This window comes from Sapajus apella, unplaced genomic scaffold, assembly GCF_009761245.1.
Source record: "Sapajus apella isolate SASKATOON/1434 unplaced genomic scaffold, GSC_monkey_1.0 scaffold43, whole genome shotgun sequence".
NCBI lineage: Eukaryota > Metazoa > Chordata > Mammalia > Primates > Cebidae > Sapajus > Sapajus apella.
The window spans coordinates 12,408,034-12,428,418 of NW_022436983.1; the positions used below are offsets into that span (position 1 = coordinate 12,408,034).

General features: G+C 41.4%; 1 protein-coding gene across 8 annotated transcripts in view; it reads right to left on the minus strand.

Moving 5' to 3' along the window:
• Window positions 1–20,385, minus strand: part of UBR4 (ubiquitin protein ligase E3 component n-recognin 4) — a 137,575-nt gene that overhangs the window by 101,367 nt on the left and 15,823 nt on the right. For all 8 annotated transcript variants that reach the window (XM_032300616.1, XM_032300610.1, XM_032300613.1 and 5 more), the window contains exons 9-21: window positions 20,062–20,186; window positions 19,104–19,163; window positions 18,815–19,005; window positions 13,470–13,569; window positions 13,194–13,331; window positions 12,233–12,350; window positions 11,176–11,363; window positions 10,057–10,216; window positions 9,852–9,937; window positions 4,589–4,758; window positions 2,469–2,751; window positions 1,619–1,754; window positions 29–108 (exon numbers count right to left, since the gene is read on the minus strand). In XM_032300616.1, coding sequence (XP_032156507.1) covers window positions 29–108; window positions 1,619–1,754; window positions 2,469–2,751; window positions 4,589–4,758; window positions 9,852–9,937; window positions 10,057–10,216; window positions 11,176–11,363; window positions 12,233–12,350; window positions 13,194–13,331; window positions 13,470–13,569; window positions 18,815–19,005; window positions 19,104–19,163; window positions 20,062–20,186 — 1,835 coding nt within the window. The remainder of the gene's footprint in view (window positions 1–28; window positions 109–1,618; window positions 1,755–2,468; window positions 2,752–4,588; window positions 4,759–9,851; window positions 9,938–10,056; window positions 10,217–11,175; window positions 11,364–12,232; window positions 12,351–13,193; window positions 13,332–13,469; window positions 13,570–18,814; window positions 19,006–19,103; window positions 19,164–20,061; window positions 20,187–20,385) is intronic.

Below are 20,385 nucleotides of genomic sequence, written 5' to 3' on the forward strand. Positions count from 1 at the left end.
TAAAATGCAGTTTTTAAATTCCTGGTACCACAGAATCAAGTCGATTCAAATCATCCTCTGAGGCTTCTGGGGACAGGACACAGTAGAATCTGGGTTGTGGGACAGCATCTGAAAAGTAACAATTAAAAGAATGTTTCATTCTTAACTCTAACTAGTATACAATGTAAAAACTCAGAAAATACTTTAGAACAAGGTTTCCCAGCCTTAACAATATTGAAATCTGGAGCCAGATAACTGTTTGTTGTGGGAGGCTATCCTGAGCACTACAGGAGATTTAACAGCAGCCCTGGCCTCTACCCACTCAATGCCAGTGGCACCCCCAGCTGTGACAACCAAAAATATTTTAGACGTTGCCAAAAGTCCTGGGAGGAGGGGGCAAAATCACCCATTGAGAACCATTGCTCTTAAGAGTTAAATAAGATGCTCTATAATCAAATGTCTGAACACATTAAACTTACATGCTATTTCCCTAACATCAAACAGTAAGAGATAACAGTAACCTCATACTAAGGCTACACGAAAGTTTCTACAAAATACACTTAACAACTAATACTCCTTAGCATAAGTGGAAACACATACTAAAAATGAACACAAGAAATAACTCATCCAAAGAACAGACACTTGCTGTATGAGAAAAACACTAGAGATAATCTCATGTTCACATTCGTTTCAGACCAGCATGCCATCAAGAACCAAAAGGAAATTTAGTTGTACATTAGAACCACAACTCTAACGGAAAATAAGAAAAATTAATCACACAGAGTGCCAAGAATCCATATATTGTACCCTATAGCCAGACACCAGGATTCCGAATTTTTGTGTCTCGATTTATTTTTTATTTTTTTGAAACAGGGGTCTTATTTTGTCAGCCAGGATGGCGTACAGTGGCGTGATCACAGCTCACTGCAGCCTCAACCTCCCAAGCTCAAGCAATCCTCTCAAGTACCTGGGACCACAGGCATGTGCCACCATGCCCGGCTACTTATTAAAATGATTTTTTGGTAGACAGGATCTATGTTGCCCAGGCTGGTCTCAAACGCCTGGGTTCAAGCGATCCTCCCACTTTGGCCTCCCAAAGGGCTGGGATTATAGGCATGAGCCACCATGCTCGGCCTCAATTTTGTTTTCCCCTTGAGTCAGAGTCTCATTCTGACACCCAGGCTGGAGTGCAGTGGTGAAATCTCGGCTCACTGCAACTTCCACTTCCCTGGTTCAAGTGATTCTCCTGCCTCAGCCACTCAAGTAGCTGGATTACAGGCATGCACCACAACCTGGCTAAAATTTTTTTATTTTTTTTTAACTAGAGATAGGGTTTCACCATGTTGGCCAGGCTGGTCTCGGACTCCTGACCTCAAATGATCCGCCCACCTCTGCCTCCCAAGGTGCTGGGATTATAGGCATGACCCACAGTGCCTGGCCTCAATTTTTTAAAAAAATATAAATGTAGGCTATGTGGGAGTCCATTTCTGAAATGTTTTAATCTATAGGTGATTTGCCATCCACAGGGATTACACTAAAGCAAATGACCAAAGATCCTCCAAGAGTCTCTAAGCTTCAAATTCAATCCCGCCAATGAGAATCAGTAAGTCAGTTTCTTACTGACAGTCTTCTTTCTGACCTGATGAGAAATGCTTAGACCAGTTTTCCTCTACTTCTTTGAACCCATGATAGAGAGGAGTGGTCACCCGGCGGCTGTTGCTGTCCTGGGATCCACTTGCCCACCCAAAAGGAGGACTTAGCAGGTTATGCTGTACCTTTTAAAACACAAATACTGAAATTAAAAGATACATAGTCACCATTCAGGTTTTCACTTAGGCATGATAATAGCTCAGTACATTGAATCTTAGTAATCTGAAGGTGGGTCTACATTCAAATCTGCTGTCTCATTGGGCACCATTCAGTTTTTCACTCAGGCATAATAGCTTGGTATACCAAAGCCTGGGAAACTCACAAACCAAATAAAAATTTAAATATTTTTCTGTGACTACTTTTGGAATGCATTTTTTGATGGAACATAAAGAGAATGGTACTCATTGAAACATTTTAAGAAATGCTGCACACAATCTGAACAAATCCCCTTATCCTCGTTTTGGATCTTAATAACAAAAGAATTTAACAATCCATAACATTTACTACTTGACTGTCATTCAACCACTAATACTCATTGAGGGCTGATGCTCAGGGCACTGCATCAGACACAGGTACAACAGGGTAATTTGTGGAAGAATGCCTGTGAACACAGCCTACATCCCAGTTTTAACAGATGCATCAAATCAAGTAATCTACATTAATCACTTCAGGCTAAACACAAAGTACAAGTCTCAGTGGTTCTCCTAATCCTACCCATCAACCTACCAACACCTAAAACCTAAAGTGAGCAGGTCATCTGGGCTGTGGATCATGGTAACCACTGAGAAGAACAAAACTCTGTATAATGGCAAAGCAAAAAAGAATGTGTTGGTCTGTACCTGCTCAAACAGATACACAGGGGCTTTGGAGTACTGATGAAGCAGATAATCAAAGATGAGAAGGAGGCGAGCCAAGATGAGTGGCACGGAGCGCATCTGAACATCCATGTTAACACTCAACTCCTGGATGATCTGGACAAAAAGCGTCAATATGGCCCGCCGGCCTGTCTCAGTGAAGTTGTGGAAAATGAGGAGGAGCAGCTGCAGGTGTTCCACATTCAAATCTTCTGTCTCATTGGGTACCACACCTTGCAGGGCATTCTGCTTCATTGTAGACAAAAACCTACCACAGAGAAAAGATGACTATGTCTGGTGAGAAAAAGTCAAAGCATCTCCCAAGTTATAATGTCAAGCACTAGAAGAGTTAAATTTCCTAAAACCAGGCATTAAGGTACCAAATTAAGGAAGAAAGAAAGGCTAAACGGAAAAGAAAAGACAGAAGCTAAATTTTGGCTAAAAAAAAGTCAGACATGGCCAGCCAGGCACAGTGGCTCAGTCTATAATCCCAACACTTTGGGAGGTCGAGGGGAGGACTGCTTGAGGCAAGCCAGGAGTTCAAGACCAGACTAGGAAACAAAGCAAAACCTTGTCTGCACAAAAACTTAAAAAAGTAGCTGGGCATGCTGGTGTACATCTGTAGTCCTAGCTCCCGGAGGCCAAGGTGGGAGAATTGCTTGACCCCGGGAGGTCAAGGCTACAGAGAGCCATGACTGTGCCACAACACTTCACCCTGAACAACAGAGCAAGGCCCTGTCTCAAAAAGACAAAAATATCAAATTCAGCCACAAAAATATTTTCCTTTTCTTCAGGAGACAAAGGCTCACTCTGTCACCCAGGCTGGCATGCAGTGGCATGATCTGGACTCACTGCAACCTCTGCCTCCCAGTTTCAAGCAATTCTCCTGCCTCAGCCTCCAGAGTAGCTAGGATTACAGGTATGCACCACCACTAATTTTTGTATTTTAAGTAGAGACGGGGTTTCACCATGTTGGCCAGGCTAGTCTGGAACCCTGATCTCAAGTGATCCACCTGCCTCAGTATCCCAAAATGCTGGGATTACAGGCATGAGCCACTACGCCCAGCCACAAAAACATTTTCAAGAGCTCTTCAGCTCTCTCAACTGTGGCCACAGAAGTGTAATGCCCACCCTGTCATTTGTGACAATGAAAAGTACTACAAGCTCCCACAAAGATGTTGCTATTATTCCTTTCTGATTAATAAACCTGGACAGGTAGAACCAATTCAATTACTTTTCCCCTACTTTGATTCCATCATTTAATTTTAGTTTTGAGAGTGCACATTACAGGTTAAAAATCACTGCATGATAATAGTCAAAAATAGCAGACTATAAAGTAATAAAAAAGAAATTATACTATTCAGAGAACTTGTCAGAAGAGCTTTTATGCAAAAAAGGAATGAATGTAGCCAACTGTTTCCACTGCCTTTGGCTATTAGGAAAGAGATTTGTGTTTTAATAAGTGTTTCCCTCATTGCACTCCCCTATCCTCTCAACCTTTTTGTAAGATTCCACCAGGAAAAATACAGTGGGTCTTTGGCATTCAAGGAGGTTTATTATTTCTCAAATCCAGCATTAGGGCTATTTGATCCTAGAATGGGGAACAGAAAGCAAAGCCTTTTAGGAAAACAAACTGCTTTGAAGACTTCTAACCATGTAAACAAAAATGGCAAATACAGGTCCATCTAAAGAGGATTTAGATGATTAATCTGAGCTTCCCCCAAGGAAAAAAATTCTTTAAAATTTGTCCAAAAAGGACTGCAAGTTCCTCTAAGTGGTTTCATGCTGAAAGCAAAATAACCAAGGACAGAGTTGGCTTCCCTGCTTGTCTTTCAAAAAAACAGGTCAGGATAAAATTGGTTCTGTTCAAGATTGTGGTTCCATCTAATGATTATAACCAAATCCCCCATGTGCTGCAGGAAGACTTTATTTCCAGACCAAAGTTGACATACTTGTTTTTTTAACAGCCCATTCCAACTCCATCCCTCTTCTACCCTCCCCACTCTAAACATTACAGCAACGCCTCAAAGCCACAGATTAACTACAAAGAAGTCAAACAAATAAAAAAGGAAATAACCTTCTCCCTTCTCTTGGAGGCATCTTACCTGTCCCAAACTTTAAGGCATTCAGGGACGTCAGGGTCACCTTGAGCACTGGCTTTATGTTGCCAGATGAGCAGGAGGCGTGAAAGCACAGAGAGGCTTTGAGGGTGAATGTACAAGGGCCAAGGGCCCTCAGAAAAAGGAGCCACTCCCAGCTGCTGCAACAGTGTGTTCTGACAAGAAAGACACGGAAGAGACCATCAGGAAACAGACGTGTGATAAAGTCAAAAGGTTACTCACGTTCTCAAAAGTTTGTTTGTTTTAATATTGGACACAGTATTTTAAAGAAAGGACCTAGAAATTCAGATTTTGGAATAGTCTGGATAAAGATCATTTAGTTCAACAAATGAGAAAAACATGAATGAAAACTTACTGATCTATCCTAATTAACATCTACACTTAATGAGTGTCAGTTATGGGCTACTGAAAAAGGAAAAAGGCACTGAGATGAGCAGAATCAGGATAATTTTGTAAATGGACAAAATATGAAAAGCTGTTGCCTTTGAAAGCAAACTTCTTGAACAACTGTAACAGCTAATAGTTTTACTTTCATAATCAGTTACATAATACAAATAACACCCAAAAGGGGAAGATCCAACAACTTATAGATCCGACAACTTGCACTGGCAGTATGAGCAGAGCCTGTGAGATCTCTAGGCACCTAGAACTCATCAAGGCTGTTCTTTACCTCCACGTGCAGCATGTCTTTCGCATGAGAATTAATTTTCAGCTCAGTTAATTAAGCTGCAAATTATCTTCTTAAACACACACACACAAACTGAGCAAGACGCCAACGTAAAACCAGACAGATGCCTGCTTTCTCATTTGGCTTCAGAAGACACAAAGCATCGTTACTATAGGATGTAGTATACATTTCTAAGTCTGCCAAATTAAATTACATTCTTATACTACATGCTCAAGGACCCTTCCTCGGAAACGAATGTTACGCAAAATGTCGCTAGCCTCAAGAGCAGTTTCCGTGCACTGGGCAGTTACCATATGTTGAGCTAAGCACAGAGCATATACTGTTGTCACACTGGATGTGCCAGGCAGGAAGTATCATGTGCTCCTCGGATGTGACAGGAAGTACTATGTGCTCCTTGTCACTGATGAGGGAAGACAAAGAACATGACCAAAGTTTTAAGGTCTCTAAGTGGTAAACTCAGGTTTATTTCTAAAATCATGTTCTTTTTTTGTGTGTGTGAGATAGAATCTCACTCAGTCACCCAGGCTGGAATGCAACTGTGCAATCTCAGCTCACTGCAACCTCCACCTCCCAGGTGCAAGCGATTCTTGTGTCTCAGCCTACTACGTAGCTGGGATTACAGGCATGTGCCACCATGCCTGGCTAATTTTTTTATTTTTACTAGAGACAGGGTTTTACCTCATTGGCCAGGTTTGCATTAAACTTCTGGCCTCAAGTGATCCGCTGCCTTAGCCTCCCAAAGTGCCACAGTGCCCGGCCTCTATACCCATGTTCTTAACCACTGTGCTCAACACAGACATAAACAATTTCTCAATCCCTAAGTTCAGTGAAACAATTTAAAAAAATAAATCTTCCTGAGGTACAAGAAAAATACTAATAATACTAATAATAATTGTAGCACAATTCTAATAATGGAAAAATCTAAATGTTCAAATCAAGGGGCGTATCTAGCCATAAATAGGGATAAGTAACATATATTCCTTATGCTGCTTTTTAACGCTTTTTTTAAAGCTTTTGTTTTTCATCTTTGTGTCAGTTTTTCAGGCCTCAGAGCCACAAAAATGAGCGAACATTCCACAGGAACCTGGTCTTTCCCTCCCACTCCCATCCTTCCTTCTCAGCTTTAAGTAAGGTAACTGACTCTCTAAAAAGTCAAACTGCACCACAGTCCATCTAGCAGCAGAACTCGGGCTAAGCCCTTCCTTCCCCCACTTCTCTTTCTTCTTTTTGAGATGGAGTTTCACTCTTTTTGCCCAGGCTGGAGTGCAATGGTGCAATCTCGGCTCACCACAACCTCTGCCTCCCGGGTTCAAGCAATTCTCCTGCCTCAGCCTCCCAAGTAGGTAGGTTTACAGGCATGTGCCACCATGCCCAGCTAATCTTGTATTTTTAGTACGGACAAGGTTTCACCATGTTGGTCAGGCTGGTCATGAACTCCTGACCTAAGGTGATCTGCCCACCTTGGCCTTCCAAAGTGCTGTGGTTATAGGAGTGAGCCACCACACTTGGCCTTTTTTTTTTTGTTTTTTTTGAGATGGAGTCTCGCTCTGTTGCCCAGGCTGAAGTGCAGTGGCACAATCTCAGCTCAATGAAACCTCTACCTCCTAGGTTCAAGCAATTCTCCTGCCTCAGCCTCCCAAGTAGTTGGAACTACAAGTGCATACCACCATGCCCAGCTAATTTTTGTATTTTTAGTAGACACAGGGTTTCACCATGTTGGCCAGGATGGTCTGTATCTCTTGACCTCGTGATTCACCCGCCTCGGCCTCCCCTAAGTGCTGGGATTACAGGCATGAGCCACCATGCCCAGCCCACCACTCCTCTTTCATACTGGCATTTCTGAGGGTTCAGCCTCAGCCTTCAGCTCTCTTGCTAGTCTCACTGTTTCTCATTACTTCAAAAACTGTCCCAATTTAATTCCTGAATTTCAGACTCACATTCCCAACTTTATTCTAGACACTGGCACCCAAAACTTCATCATCATTAAACTGAAACCTTAGGCCAAGCAATTTCTCACACCTACAGTCCCAGCTATACCCGAGACTGAGGTGGGAAGAAGATCACTTGGGTCAGGAGTTAGAGCAGTGTGGGCAACATAGTGAAACGCCATCTCTTAAAAAAAAAAAAAAAAAAAACTAGCAACTAGCTGGGCATGGTGGCATACACACATAGTCCCAAAAGGCTGAGGGCAAGAGTAAGGCTTCAACCCAGAGTTCAAGACCAGCTTGGGAGATACGGTAAGATCCTCACCTCTAAAAATAAATAAATGAATAAAACAAAATCCAACCTCTCTTACCCCCAAACCAACCCTCCTTCCTGACTTTCCTGCCTCTATTAATGACAATAGCATCCTTCTACTCTCGTATGAGTTTTAAACCCAGGCAATATCCAAGACTCCTTCCTTTCCATGCTCTTCACCCCATTCAAATAATGGCCCATGATCTCTGCAAAATGTCCTACACCGTATCTCCCTTCTTTTTCATGATCTCACACTAATTCAAGTTATGTTTATTTCTTCAGTGTCCATAATAGTACCTGGCACATAGCAGGTTCTCAGTAAGTATTTATTGAACAAATGAACCAAGAGATGCAATAATATTAAATAATAATACAATTATAAAGACAGTTAACATTTACTAGTTACTAGTACTAGGTACCAAGCACTATTTTTGTTTTATTTGTCTTGTAGGGTAAAATATGATAACACAAAATTTACCATTTCAACCACTTTTGCATGAACAGTTCTGTGGCATTAAGTACATATACATTATTCTGCAGCCCACTACTATCCACGTCCAAAACGTTTTCATCTTTCCCAAGTGAAACACTTCACACACTCAACACCAAGTCCCCATTTTCCCCTCCTCCCTGCCCCAGGCATCCACCATTCTACTTTCTGTCTCTATGAATTTGACTACCTAAGTCCCTCATAAGTGGAACCATACAGGGTTGTACTTGTGCTTTGGCGACTGACTTATTTAGTATTATGCCTTTAAGGTTCATCCATATCATAGCATGAGTCAGACTTTCTTTCCTTCTGAAGGCTGTGTAACAGTCATTGTATGGATGCATTACATTTGTTCACTTACACCTAATGGGTATTAGTGAAGTAGTATCTCACTGTGGCTCTGAGTCACAAACATAGTGGAATATCATAGAGTAGTCCAAACAAGAACTACAGAAATAAATAACAATATAGATGAATCTTGGCAGTATAGTACTGTATCATAATATATGAAAAAAAGAGCCTGAAAAGACTACATAGAGCTTGATGTCATTTACTATAAAACTACAAGCAGGCCGGGCATGGTGGCTCACGCCTGTAATCCCAGCACTTTGGGAGGCCAAGGCAGGCGGATCACGAGGTCGGGAGGTCGAGACCATCCTGGCCAACATGGAGAAACACCGTCTCTACTAAAAATACAAAAAAATTAGCTGGGCGTGGTAGTGCACACCTGTAGTCCCAGCTACTCAGGAAGCTGACGCAGGAGAATTGCTCGAACCTGGGAGGCGGAGGTTGCAGTGAGCCGAGGTCGTGCCACTGTACTCCAGCCTCGCGCCTGGTGACGGAGTGAGACTCTGTCTCAAAAAAAAAAAAAAAAAAAAAACTACAAGCAATTTGTAAAAGGTTTTTTAAATGTAAGGGATATGGATTATATATGTAGATACACATATATATAAATACGTGACTAAGGACATCAGGAACTTGAGATTTAGGAGTCAAGACAACAGCTACTTCAGTGGGGAGAGAACCGTTAAGACTGGAAGTTTACAATCAACGTCCTAGATTTTGTTCTGGTGGTGGGTTTGCAAGTACAAATGTATATGAGAGCATCTATCTCCTATAATTTGACGGATTCTTTTAAAACCAAAGTTTAACTTGTGTTTCTTCAATTACTAAGGATGCTAAACATTTTTCCTCTGTTTATTGACCACTTATAATTCTTTTTATATAAATTGCCTGCTTGTGTATTTGTCTACTTTTCTGCTAACATAATCATCAGGAGTTTCTGTTTGTTTTTGTGGGTTTTCCTTTTCTTTAATCTTACTAACTTAGGATAAAGGACACATTTTTTTTTTTTTTTCTCGAAATGATCCCAAATATAAGACACAGGGACATACTAGAATCACCTCTCAATGCTCTTTCCAGGGAGGGGATTTAATGGCAAACTTCCTTAACAATTGGAGCTACAGGCCAGGGGCAGTGGTTCACGCTTGCAATCCCAGCACTTTGGGAGGCCAAGGCAGGTGGATCATTTGAGATCAGGAGTTCAAGACCAGCCTGGCCAACATTGTGAAACCCCATCTCTGCATAAAATACAAAAATTAGCCAGGTATGGTGGCATGCGCCTGTAATCCCAGCTACTTGGGAGGCTGAGGCAGAAGAATTGAACCTAGGAGATGGAGGTTGCAGCAAGCCGAGATCACGTCACTGCACTCCAGCTTGGGTGACAGAGCAAGACTCCATCTCAAAAAACAAACAAAAAAAACAATTGGAGCTACAGCCTATGGAAGCTGGTGTAATGAGCTCTTGTCTAGATGGTCACAGCACACACCAACCTGCAGGTTAGGTGACTGAAGGTCAGAGGTTACCAGAGAGTGGTTGAAGTGATAGAGAGCTGCGGCAAACTCTTCATCTGATGAACCTTGAAAACAAGTAGAAAAGCCAATTATTTAAGTGGTTATTGAATGCACCACACCTCCCTGCCAAGAGCCAAACTCCATGAGAAGAAAAATCCACCAGGCACATATCTTGTCTACTGACCCTTGAGTCCATCTTTGTCCACTTCCTTGATGATACTGGCTAGGGTGGCCATATGGTGTTCCGAAAGAGATACACTCAGATAGTTTCGGATAAAATTGTTCCGAGAGTTCAACATGGAAGAGGTGATGAAGTTCAAAATGTTGGAAGCCAGACCTAAGAACTGAAAGGAACACACAAAAACAACTCTCATCAGGGTCATAAGCCCAGCGTTTACAAACTCTGATTACAAAGAGAAAATAAAATATCCTGATAGTTCTCATGCAATAAACACAATGAATTAAAGAATCAGATTTTAAATCACTTACAATGGGTCTAAGTTTAATTATGAGAGTCTTTCCCATGTAACTCTACCAGTTACATAAAATGGCATTCCAGTTTAATATAACAGAGGTTATAAAATAGTGCATTTTGTAACAGGATTTCCAACTAGACTGACCCAATTCTTTTGTTCTCCTAAGGTCCTCTGTCCAGCTCCAATTCATTACTGACATATTCAATCCTGAAGCCTATATTAATGATTATTACACATATATAGAATTCCTGACTCTTCACTTCCCTACTAAAATTAAATTGAATTATTGTATAAATGTTTTATGTCTACATCCTTGACTAGCTATAAGCTATATGAAGGCAAGAATTGTATCTAACTCACTCACATCATCAGAATGGGGACTGACACTTACTAGATAATCAATACTGGCTGAACCAACAGTTCAACCACAGCAGGCACTTATGATGTATCAGACCTATGCTAAGCACTTTACAAATAGTCTCTCTTTAAGATGTCACAACACCTGTAGATACAGGTACAATGACTCTCATATGATAGGAGACAAAACCAAGGCTGGAAAAAATTCAGATTCTTGCCCAAGGTCACAAAGCCATTAAGCGATAGAAGTAAGTTTCAAGCCTACTTCTGATCAATTCTAAAGGCTAGTAGAGAAACAGTAACAGTCATACACGTTATTTAATGAAACTTAATCACAACATGTAAGTCCTAAGCAAAAATATCTTTAAACATTACAGTTATTTAACCTAAAAATAGTTCAAATGATCTACTTCTCATACCCCTAGACCCCCCATGTTCACTTCCCCTAAACCTTAAAAACCTACTCTTACCAACTCAGGATCTTTGCGACTGGCCAAAATGTTGCCCTTCTCACCAGAGGTCTGCTTACTAGGGCTTTTAACGCGAGGAGAGCTTTCCAGTGGAGGAGGTGGGGGAGGGGGCGGAGGTGCTGCTTTCTCTTTACTGGGAGAAATAGTCTCCTCAAACCATTGCCCCAAAATAGGTTCACTGTCATCGTCTGAATAGAAAAAGAGAAAGTAACAAAAATAAATTTTAAAAAAATGTTTTTAGTGCATCTGCTTCCTAAAAGTCAAAAGGAACACAAGAATATCCTGATTGTGATGGTGGTTACAAGGTTGCATATATTTATCAAAACTCATCTAAATGCATACATAAAATAAGAGCGCCTTACTGCATGTTAATTATACCCCAATAAAACTGATTTATTTTTTCTTTAAGGAGCCCAACAAAGAAAGAGAAACAACTTCACATTATTTTGCTGGTAAAACATTTTCAAGAGCAAATTTATACTTGCCTTATCAACCAAAAATCACAGGATGTAAGAATCACACCTCCCTCTGTATTTCACATTGCTCCCACAAACCTGACTATGAAAGAATCTGAGGTACTTACCTTATTTACTCTCTCATCAAACTAAGGCAGGAGGGCATGCCAGTGTGTTCACTACCACAGGATTAGGTTTCTCTACTCAAGCTTCCCTAAACTACGCCTATGACAACATCCAAACCCAACACCTCACTTGTGACCTTTTGAGTTTCACTGAGAAAGCTTAGAGCAGAGGTCACCAGATGAGCCAACACAAGAAGAAATATGCAACAATTGAGATGTTTTCTGATTTTGGAGGAAAAGGAATGGAAAGTAACCCGGGCTTGGCTGAAAGTTGTGTCCATCATTCATTCCTCAATAGCTCAACTTACTGTTAAATAACACGTCATCTTTGAGTGCACATAAAACCAAGGTCCAGGCTAAGCAGGTGAAAACAAAATGGAAGCTTTTGTTTGTTCAGGAAACTACAACAGCCTGCTGAGAAGACTCCTGTTGCACTCTATAGCTTATCTCGGGGAGAGAGAAAAGAGTTGCCTCTACCTTGGCTGCTGTCCTCCTCCGTGCTACTGAAATCATCCTCATAGTAAGTATTGGAGTCAGTAGAGGCACTGGCATCACTGCTCATGGAGCCCTTCCTCTGCCGCTGCAGGACACATGCCTAGGAAAATGACAATTACAAAACCAGAGCTATCCTACTTAATCTCATTCACCACATAAAAACTTTCTTCATATCTCACTATTTTTTCTAAATCTAAGAAGTATGCCTCTTAACGGCTCCCTTAAGGACTTTCATCACTTTATCCCACAAAAACACTACTAACCAGAGATGTGGACAAGAATTGAAAAACGGGGTGTTACTATAGTGTCCTCTATGCTTCTGCTTCAGTATGCCAATCATCACAAATCACCACATAGCCACGTGTATCACAACATTGATAATCAATAACTAATTCAAATGTTTGGACAGATTCAACCAGTTAAGAATTCTCACTTCTGGCCGGGTGCAGTGGCTGATGCATATAATCCAGCACTTTGGGAGCCCAAGGCGAGTGGATCATGAGGTCAGGAGATCAAGACCATCCTGGCCAACATGGTAAAACCCCATCTCTACTAAAAATACAAAAAATTAGCTGGGCGTGGTGGCATGCAGCTGCAGGACCCGCTACTCGGGAGGCTGAGGGAGGAGAATTGCTTGAACCCCGGACGCAGAAGCTGCAGTGAGCCGAGATTGTGCCACTGTACTCCAGCCTGGGTGACAGAGCAAGACTCTGTCTCAAAAAAAAAAGAAAAAAGAATTTCTTCAACACCATTACCACAACTTTGGGTCTATAAAGGTCATGGTGTATAGTCAGTCTTATTCATTTCAAGAAGGTTACACACACACACACACACACACACACACACACACACATATAATGTATATATAATTGTGTGTATATGTACATATACACACAATTATGAGACATTCTTCCAAATTATCAGTGGCTTGACTCCCACTCACCTTTCTGTAGGAAGTTGAAAGTAACGTCAAGAGTAGGTTCATCAGTGGGACAGAGTCAATCAGCCGTTGAATCCTCTGTATGGAGGTGCTCTGAGCCATAATATTCAGGGCTGCAGGAGGTCCATCTGTCTCCCAACCCTGAAGGCAACAATATCAAAGGAAAATTAATGATACCACTCAGCCAGAAAAACAACCTGAGTTGACGGATCAAGCTAGCTTGGCCAGAAGTGGATCCAGTAATCAATATGCTGATTACCATGAGTATAACCTCCTCACCTTGTGAAGGGCCTCCACTTGTAGGTCTTGAAAGAGAGACGTTAGCAGTTTGATGGCATGGTTTGCCAATATTACTGAGAGTACCCCAAATCCCTGATGCCTACACAAAGAAAAAGGAAAACGCAAACCTTAAAATAATTAACAATAAATCACAACCTCTGAAACAGTAGATCTTGACATTTTGGGGTCTTAGACCCTTTTGAGACTCTGTGGACCTTTCTTCAGAAAATAAATTATATATACATACATTTGTATATAATTCCTGAAGTTCACAATCTCCTTGAACCCCATCCACAGATGGCCTAAGGATCTGCAAGGCTTCAGGTTAAGAACTCCTGGACTAGGCTAGGCATGGTGGCTCACATCTTAAATCTCAACACTTTTAGAGCCCAAGATGAGAGAATCACTTGAGCCCAGAAATTTGAGACCAGCCTGGGCAACCTAGGGAGGGAGACCCTGTCTTTACAGAAAAATTAAAAAGTTAGCCGGGTGTGGTGGCATGTACCTATAGCCCCAGCTACTTGGGAGGCTGAGGTGTGCCACTGCACTTCAACCTGGATGACAGAACAAGACCCTGTCTCAAAACAAAAAGACAAATAAATAAATAAGTAAGTAAAACCTCCTGGAATAGAAGAAACTCCCAAATCCAAAAATTTTTAGAATTTATACAATCAATTCAAAGCTAACAGGTCATGCAAAGATGCTGACTTTTAAATGTAGATTGAAGTGCTAAAGAATCATTATTTTGAAAAGAAAAAGGTTAAAATGGCCAATTTCTATAAAATATCTGGAAACAAATCTAAGAGAATAAAAAGAGAGGCCAGGAGCAGTGGCTCATGCCTATAATCCTAGCATTTTGAGAGACCAGGGTGGGAGAATCACTTGAGCCCAGAAGTTTTAGACCAACCTGGGCAACATGGCAAGACCCCACCCATCTCTACAAAATATTAAAAACTTGGCCAGGCATGGTGGCGCACACCTGTGGTGTCAGCTACCCAAGAGGCTGAGGCAGAAGGATCACTTGAGCCAGGAGGTGGAGGCTGCAGTGAACTGTGTTCATGTATTCATACTACTGCACTCCAGCCTGGCCAATAGGGTGAGTCTGTGTCTCAAAAAAAAAAAAAAAAAAAAAAAAATTACATTTGAGTGAAGTGTTTTCCTCCTGTTCAAAATGTCCACAAAACAAAGGGTTAATGTATCTAATTTGCAAGCTCATATAAATCAAAAAGAAAAAGGAACAAACACAGGTCAGACGCAGTGGCTCACACCTTTATCCCAGCATTTTGTGGGGCCAATGCAGGAAGATTGCTTGAGGCCAAGAGTGCGGGACCAGCCTAGTCAACACAGAAAATTTTAAAAATTAGCTGGGCATGGTGGTGCAGACCTGTAGTCCTAGCTGCTTAGGAGGCTGAGGTGGGAGGATCACCAGAGCCCAGAAGTTCAAGGTTACCGTGAGCAATGATCATAACATTGCACTCTAGCCTAGGAGACAAAGTGAGAATCTATCTCTGTAAAAATAATAATTAAAAAATTAAAAAGAAAATGACAAATACCAAAGAGAAAACCACGGCAAAGGACATAAGGTAGTTCACACACACACACAAAAAAAAAACACAAATGAAGGCCGGGTGCAGTGGCTCACGCCTATAATCCCAGCACTTTGGGAGGCAGAGGCGGGTGGATCACGAGGTCAAGAGATCGAGACCATCGGGTCAACATGGTGAAACCCCGTCTCTACTAAAAATACAAAAATTAGCTGGGCATGATGGCGCATGCCTGTAGTCCCAGCTACTCGGGAGGCTATTGCAGGAGACTTGCTTGAACCCAGGAGGCAGAGGATGAGGTGAGCCGAGATCGCGCCATTGCACTCCAGCCTGGGTAACAAGAGCGAAACTCCGTCTCAAAAAAAGAAAAAAAAAAAAAAAAAAGACCAATAAATATGTGAAATGAAACACAATCACACTAGTAATCAAAGAAATACAAATGCATGAAATACCAGAGCATTTTCTCCCCTAAGATAATTAGCAAACATGAAGACTAATGATACCCAGTGTTAAAGAGGGCAAGGAGAAGTGGGCATATAAATACACAGTTGGTGTCAATGCAAATTAGCGTTACTTTTCTAAAGAGTAGTTTGACAAAACATTTCCAATTTTTAAATGTGAGCCCTTTGTCCTAACAACTGTACTTTCGGGGAATTCATCCCAAGACGACAATTAAGTTCCCAAAAGTTTATATTTCAGGAAGTTATCAAAGCAAAATTTTTTAAAACAAGACATTTGGAACAATCTAAATAAGTGCTTAGCAATAGGTGAATTAGTCAACTATGGTATATTTACATAATGGAATACTACTGGCCATTAAAAATTGACATTTTAATAGTGTCACTGAAAACATGTTGCAGTATTTCATATACACCAATCCCATTTCTGTAAACTTACATACTTTTTATATGTGCACAGAAAAATGTCTGAAAGAATGCTTACCAATTTGAGTGGCAGAATTTGGGATCATTTTTACCTTTCCTATTCATGCCCATCTGTATGGCTTGTTACTTACACAATGTACATGCATTCTTTTAAAATATGAAGAAACCACCGCCCTTTCAAAAGCGTAACTGTTACTTCTAAGGATACGCTTCTTGGCATTCTTTCATTTCCCTTTGCAATGCCAAGAATGAAAATGGCCACTCATAAAATCAAAAACTATCGTTTATTCTGGAACACTCTTACCTCCTTACTTTGCCTAGTATCTACTGCCTACCATGTCAATACCTGTTTCAGCTTTCAGCTTAATTAGCATTTCTTTGGGGAAGCCTGCCCTGATGTTCCTGGCTGGGTCAAATGTCCCATTCTAATAATCTCTTAGCTATAATTTGACATGGCTGGGCAGGTTGGCTCATGCCTGTAATCCCAGCACTTTGGGAGGCTGAGGCAGGCAGATCACTTGAGGCTAGGAGTTCAATACCAGCCTTGCCAACATGGCAAAACCGCATCTCTAATAAAAAATACAAAAAAGTTAGCTGGGCATGGTGGCGCACACCTGTAATCCTAGCTACTTGGTGGTTGAGGCACAAGAATTACTTGAACCTGGGAGGCAGAGGTTGCAGTGAGTTGATATCACACCACTACACTCCAACCTGAGCGAAAGAGCAAGACTCTGCTTAAAAAAAAAAAAAAAAAGATGTATTTGTATGGATATCTACTTCATGTCTCTTGAGAATACATTCATTTTTATGTTCATCACAGCACTCCAGAACTAACACAGAGCCTGGGACAGAGAAGATGCTCAGAGGGTAATTTGTTAATGTGGTCCAGGATGTGACCTCTTCCTTAAACGCCAGACTCACATATCCACCTGCCTACTCAACATCTCACATAGAGGTCTGACAGTCCTCTTACACTCAGCATGGCCAAGACAACATTTTTATTTCTTCCCTTTCCTCCCACTCAACCCACTCCTAAACAAGAGTTCCATGTATCAGTAAATTATATAGCCCAGTGGCTCAAGCCAAAAAATCATGGTCATCTTTTTCACACCCAACATGCAAGCCACCAGCAAATCCTTTCAACCGTACCTTTCAAACATATTCCAAATTGACCTCTTTTCTCTGTCTTTGCCACATCACCTTATTCCAAGGCACCTTCATCTCTCATCTGGAATAACACATTAGCTGCTAACTGTTCTCCCTCCTTCTTGTCTTATGCCCTGCAGTCTATTCTCAGATCACCAATAAATCAGGTCACATCTCTCCCATGTTTAATCCCTCTAACAGTTACTGACTACACTTGGCCCTAAATGATCTGGCCACTGGCTACCTGTCTGACCTAATTTTCTACCACTCTCCCTCTTGGTTTCTCTATTTTAGTCACACTGACCTTGCTGATCCTCAGAAACGTCAATCATACTTCCACCTCAAACCTGAACAATTCTACGCCAAATTCTTACATGGGTCTCTCTGTCACCTAACATATGGTCTCCACATCATGTCTTTGGAGCCCTTTCTGGATTATCCTAACTAAAATAATAGCCCTGGGCTGGGTACAGTGGCTCACACCTATAATCCCAGCACTCTAGGAGGCTGAGGTGAGCAGATCACTTGAGGCCAGGAGTTCGAGACCCAGCCTGACCAACACGGTAAAACCCTGTCTCTACTAAAAACACAAGAATTAGACGGGTGTGGTGGCGTGCACCTGTAATCCCCGCAACTTGGGAAGCTGAGGCATGAGAATTGCTTGAACCTGAGAAGCGGAGGATACAGTGCACCATGATCAAGCCACTGCACTCCAGCCTGGGCAACAGAGTGAGACTCTGTCTCAAAAAAATAAAATTAAAATAAATTAAATTAAAATTAAATAGAATTTAGGTCAGGCACAGTGGCTCATGAGGTCAGGAGTTCAAGACCAGCCTGACCAACATAGTGAAACCTCATTTCTACTAAAAATACAAAAATTAGCCAGGTGTGGTGGCACGCACTTGTAGTCCCAGCTACTTGGGAGGCTGAGGCAGGAAAACTGCTTGAACCCAGGAGGCAGAGGTTGCAGTGAGCCGAGATCACACCACTGCACTCCAGCCTGGGCGACAGAACAAGACTCTGTCTCAAAATAAAATAAAATAAAAATGTTTTTAAAATAAATATATAATACAATATAAACCCCCTATAACTCTCCGGCCCCTCACTCTGACATCCTTTTCTTCACAACGTTTATATATGATTATCTATAATCTACTTATTAGATTTGTTCACTGTTTCTCCAGACATAAACTCCATAAAGACAACGACATTACTTTGTTTAGTGCTATATCCTCAATGCCTAGAAAAGGGCCCAGTATATGATACAGATTGAATAAAAAATAAAATCCAGAAATACCTGGGCTTAGAAAACGAAACCTGAATAGCACACTGGTCATATCTCTTCTTTCCTAGCAAGCAGTAATTATTTCCCAGATTTTATCAAAACAATAGGAGGAAGTAAACCAGGAGGCTCTGATAATATTCCCTTCTTAACGGGTTACACATGCAAGTACCCAACTCCAAGTCAAACAAGCCAGCTTTACAAGACAGAAACATGTTTTTTCTGATTTGAACTTCATAAAATTCCTGAAATACACATTACACAGATATTTTTTCCCTCTGATAGATGAGGAAATAGGATCAAAGACAATGAGTGACTTTTCTAAAAATCACAAAGCTATGCTGTGGAGATAGTAGATCATGATCATTGTCTTAGTTCTTAAATTCAAACCAGGTAGGAAGGCAAATTTTCCTATTGATATGAAGAGGTCCTTGTCAATATAATATATTAAGGAAATAAAATAAAAGTTATAATCAAGTAGACACATACCCTTTTCCAGGCCCCAGTTTAGGGGAGCCCACTCCCTCTTTAGTACGAGAAAGGATGTCTCTGACTCGGAGGGCAGCCAGCGGGTCTTTCTCTTTCCCCTTATCAGCCAACGCAGTAGGACTGAGGTTCAGTATGAGGAAAAGGCTGTTTAATAAGCACCAAGCACCTAGCAACTGGAAATTCTGATAGTGCTGTTGTAAAAAGCACAAAACAAAAAATATAATCACAGAGAGATTCACATCTCAGAGAGGACAAGATAGGAAGTATGCTACAGAGATATGCTTCTTACCTCCCCACCAGCCCGGCGAGAACTGCTGATTGCTTGTCCAATCATGTCATAGATTTCAAGCTGTACAATATCAAACAGACACAAAAATCTGAACAAGCTGACACATTTCATTAGAAATACTGCCTCATACCCAAATCAATTTGACTTGAAGAGTTCAGTATCCTCTTTAAAATGATACCATTCCATCACACTTCCCTTGACCTTCACATGGAGCTGACTTCCTCTTTTCATTTGGATCAAATGTCACCTTCTCAGAAGTCATCCCTCCTCCCAATCAAAAGCAGCATGCCCAGCTCATCAGATCACTGTTTTTTTCTTTTTTTTTTTAAGACCGAGTTTTACTCTTGTTGTCCAGGCTGGAGTGCAATGGTGTGATCTTGGCTCACTGCAACCTCTACCTCCCAGGCTCAAGCGATTCTCCTGCCTCAGCCTCCCAAGCAGCTGGAATTACAGGTATGCACCACCACGCCCGGCCAATTTTTGTATTTTTAGTAGAGACAGGGCTTCACCATGCTGGCCAGGCTGGTTTTGAACTCCTGACTTCAGGTGATCCACCCGCCTCAGCCTCCCAAAGTGCTGGGATTACAGGCGTGAGCCACACACCCGGCCCAGATCACTTTCAGTCATAATGTATTGTTTCAGCACACTTAATCACAATCCAAAATTTTCCTGTTTACTGCATTCCCCAAAAAAGTATACTGACACACAGTAAGTCCTCAAACATATATGCTGAATTAATGGCGAATCTTTCAAGTGTGTTCTACAGAGGCAACAGTGACAGGAAAGCACCTGTGCAAAACCAGTACACCAAATCAACAAGCTGGATGCTTACCTCTTAAACCTACTACCAGGGAAAGTAATGTGGAAGATACTCTAAATTCTTTCCTCTACCATGGAACTGGCCATACACCCTCATTTGAACAATCAAGGTTCCCTTATCCCGAGATCTTTGGCTTACACATTTCTGGACAATTGTAGCTGCGTCACTTTCATAGTCGTCTTCTTTGGAGCTCGTGGACCCTGTCCGCACTTGTTGGGCACTACCCACATGCAGGATGGCCATGCAGGTCGCCACACTCACACCTGAAAAAGATGATGCACAGATCTCAGCCATGGAGTACACCCAAGAATCCACCAAAGCTGAAACAAAAAAGCACACTCCACCCACAAGCAATTCCATGACTTGATTACTTAAAATAAATGCCATTAAGAGCAAGAATAAATAGGTTTGCCATACAATTCAGCAACCAGACTCCTAGGTATTTATCCAAATAAGCAAAAA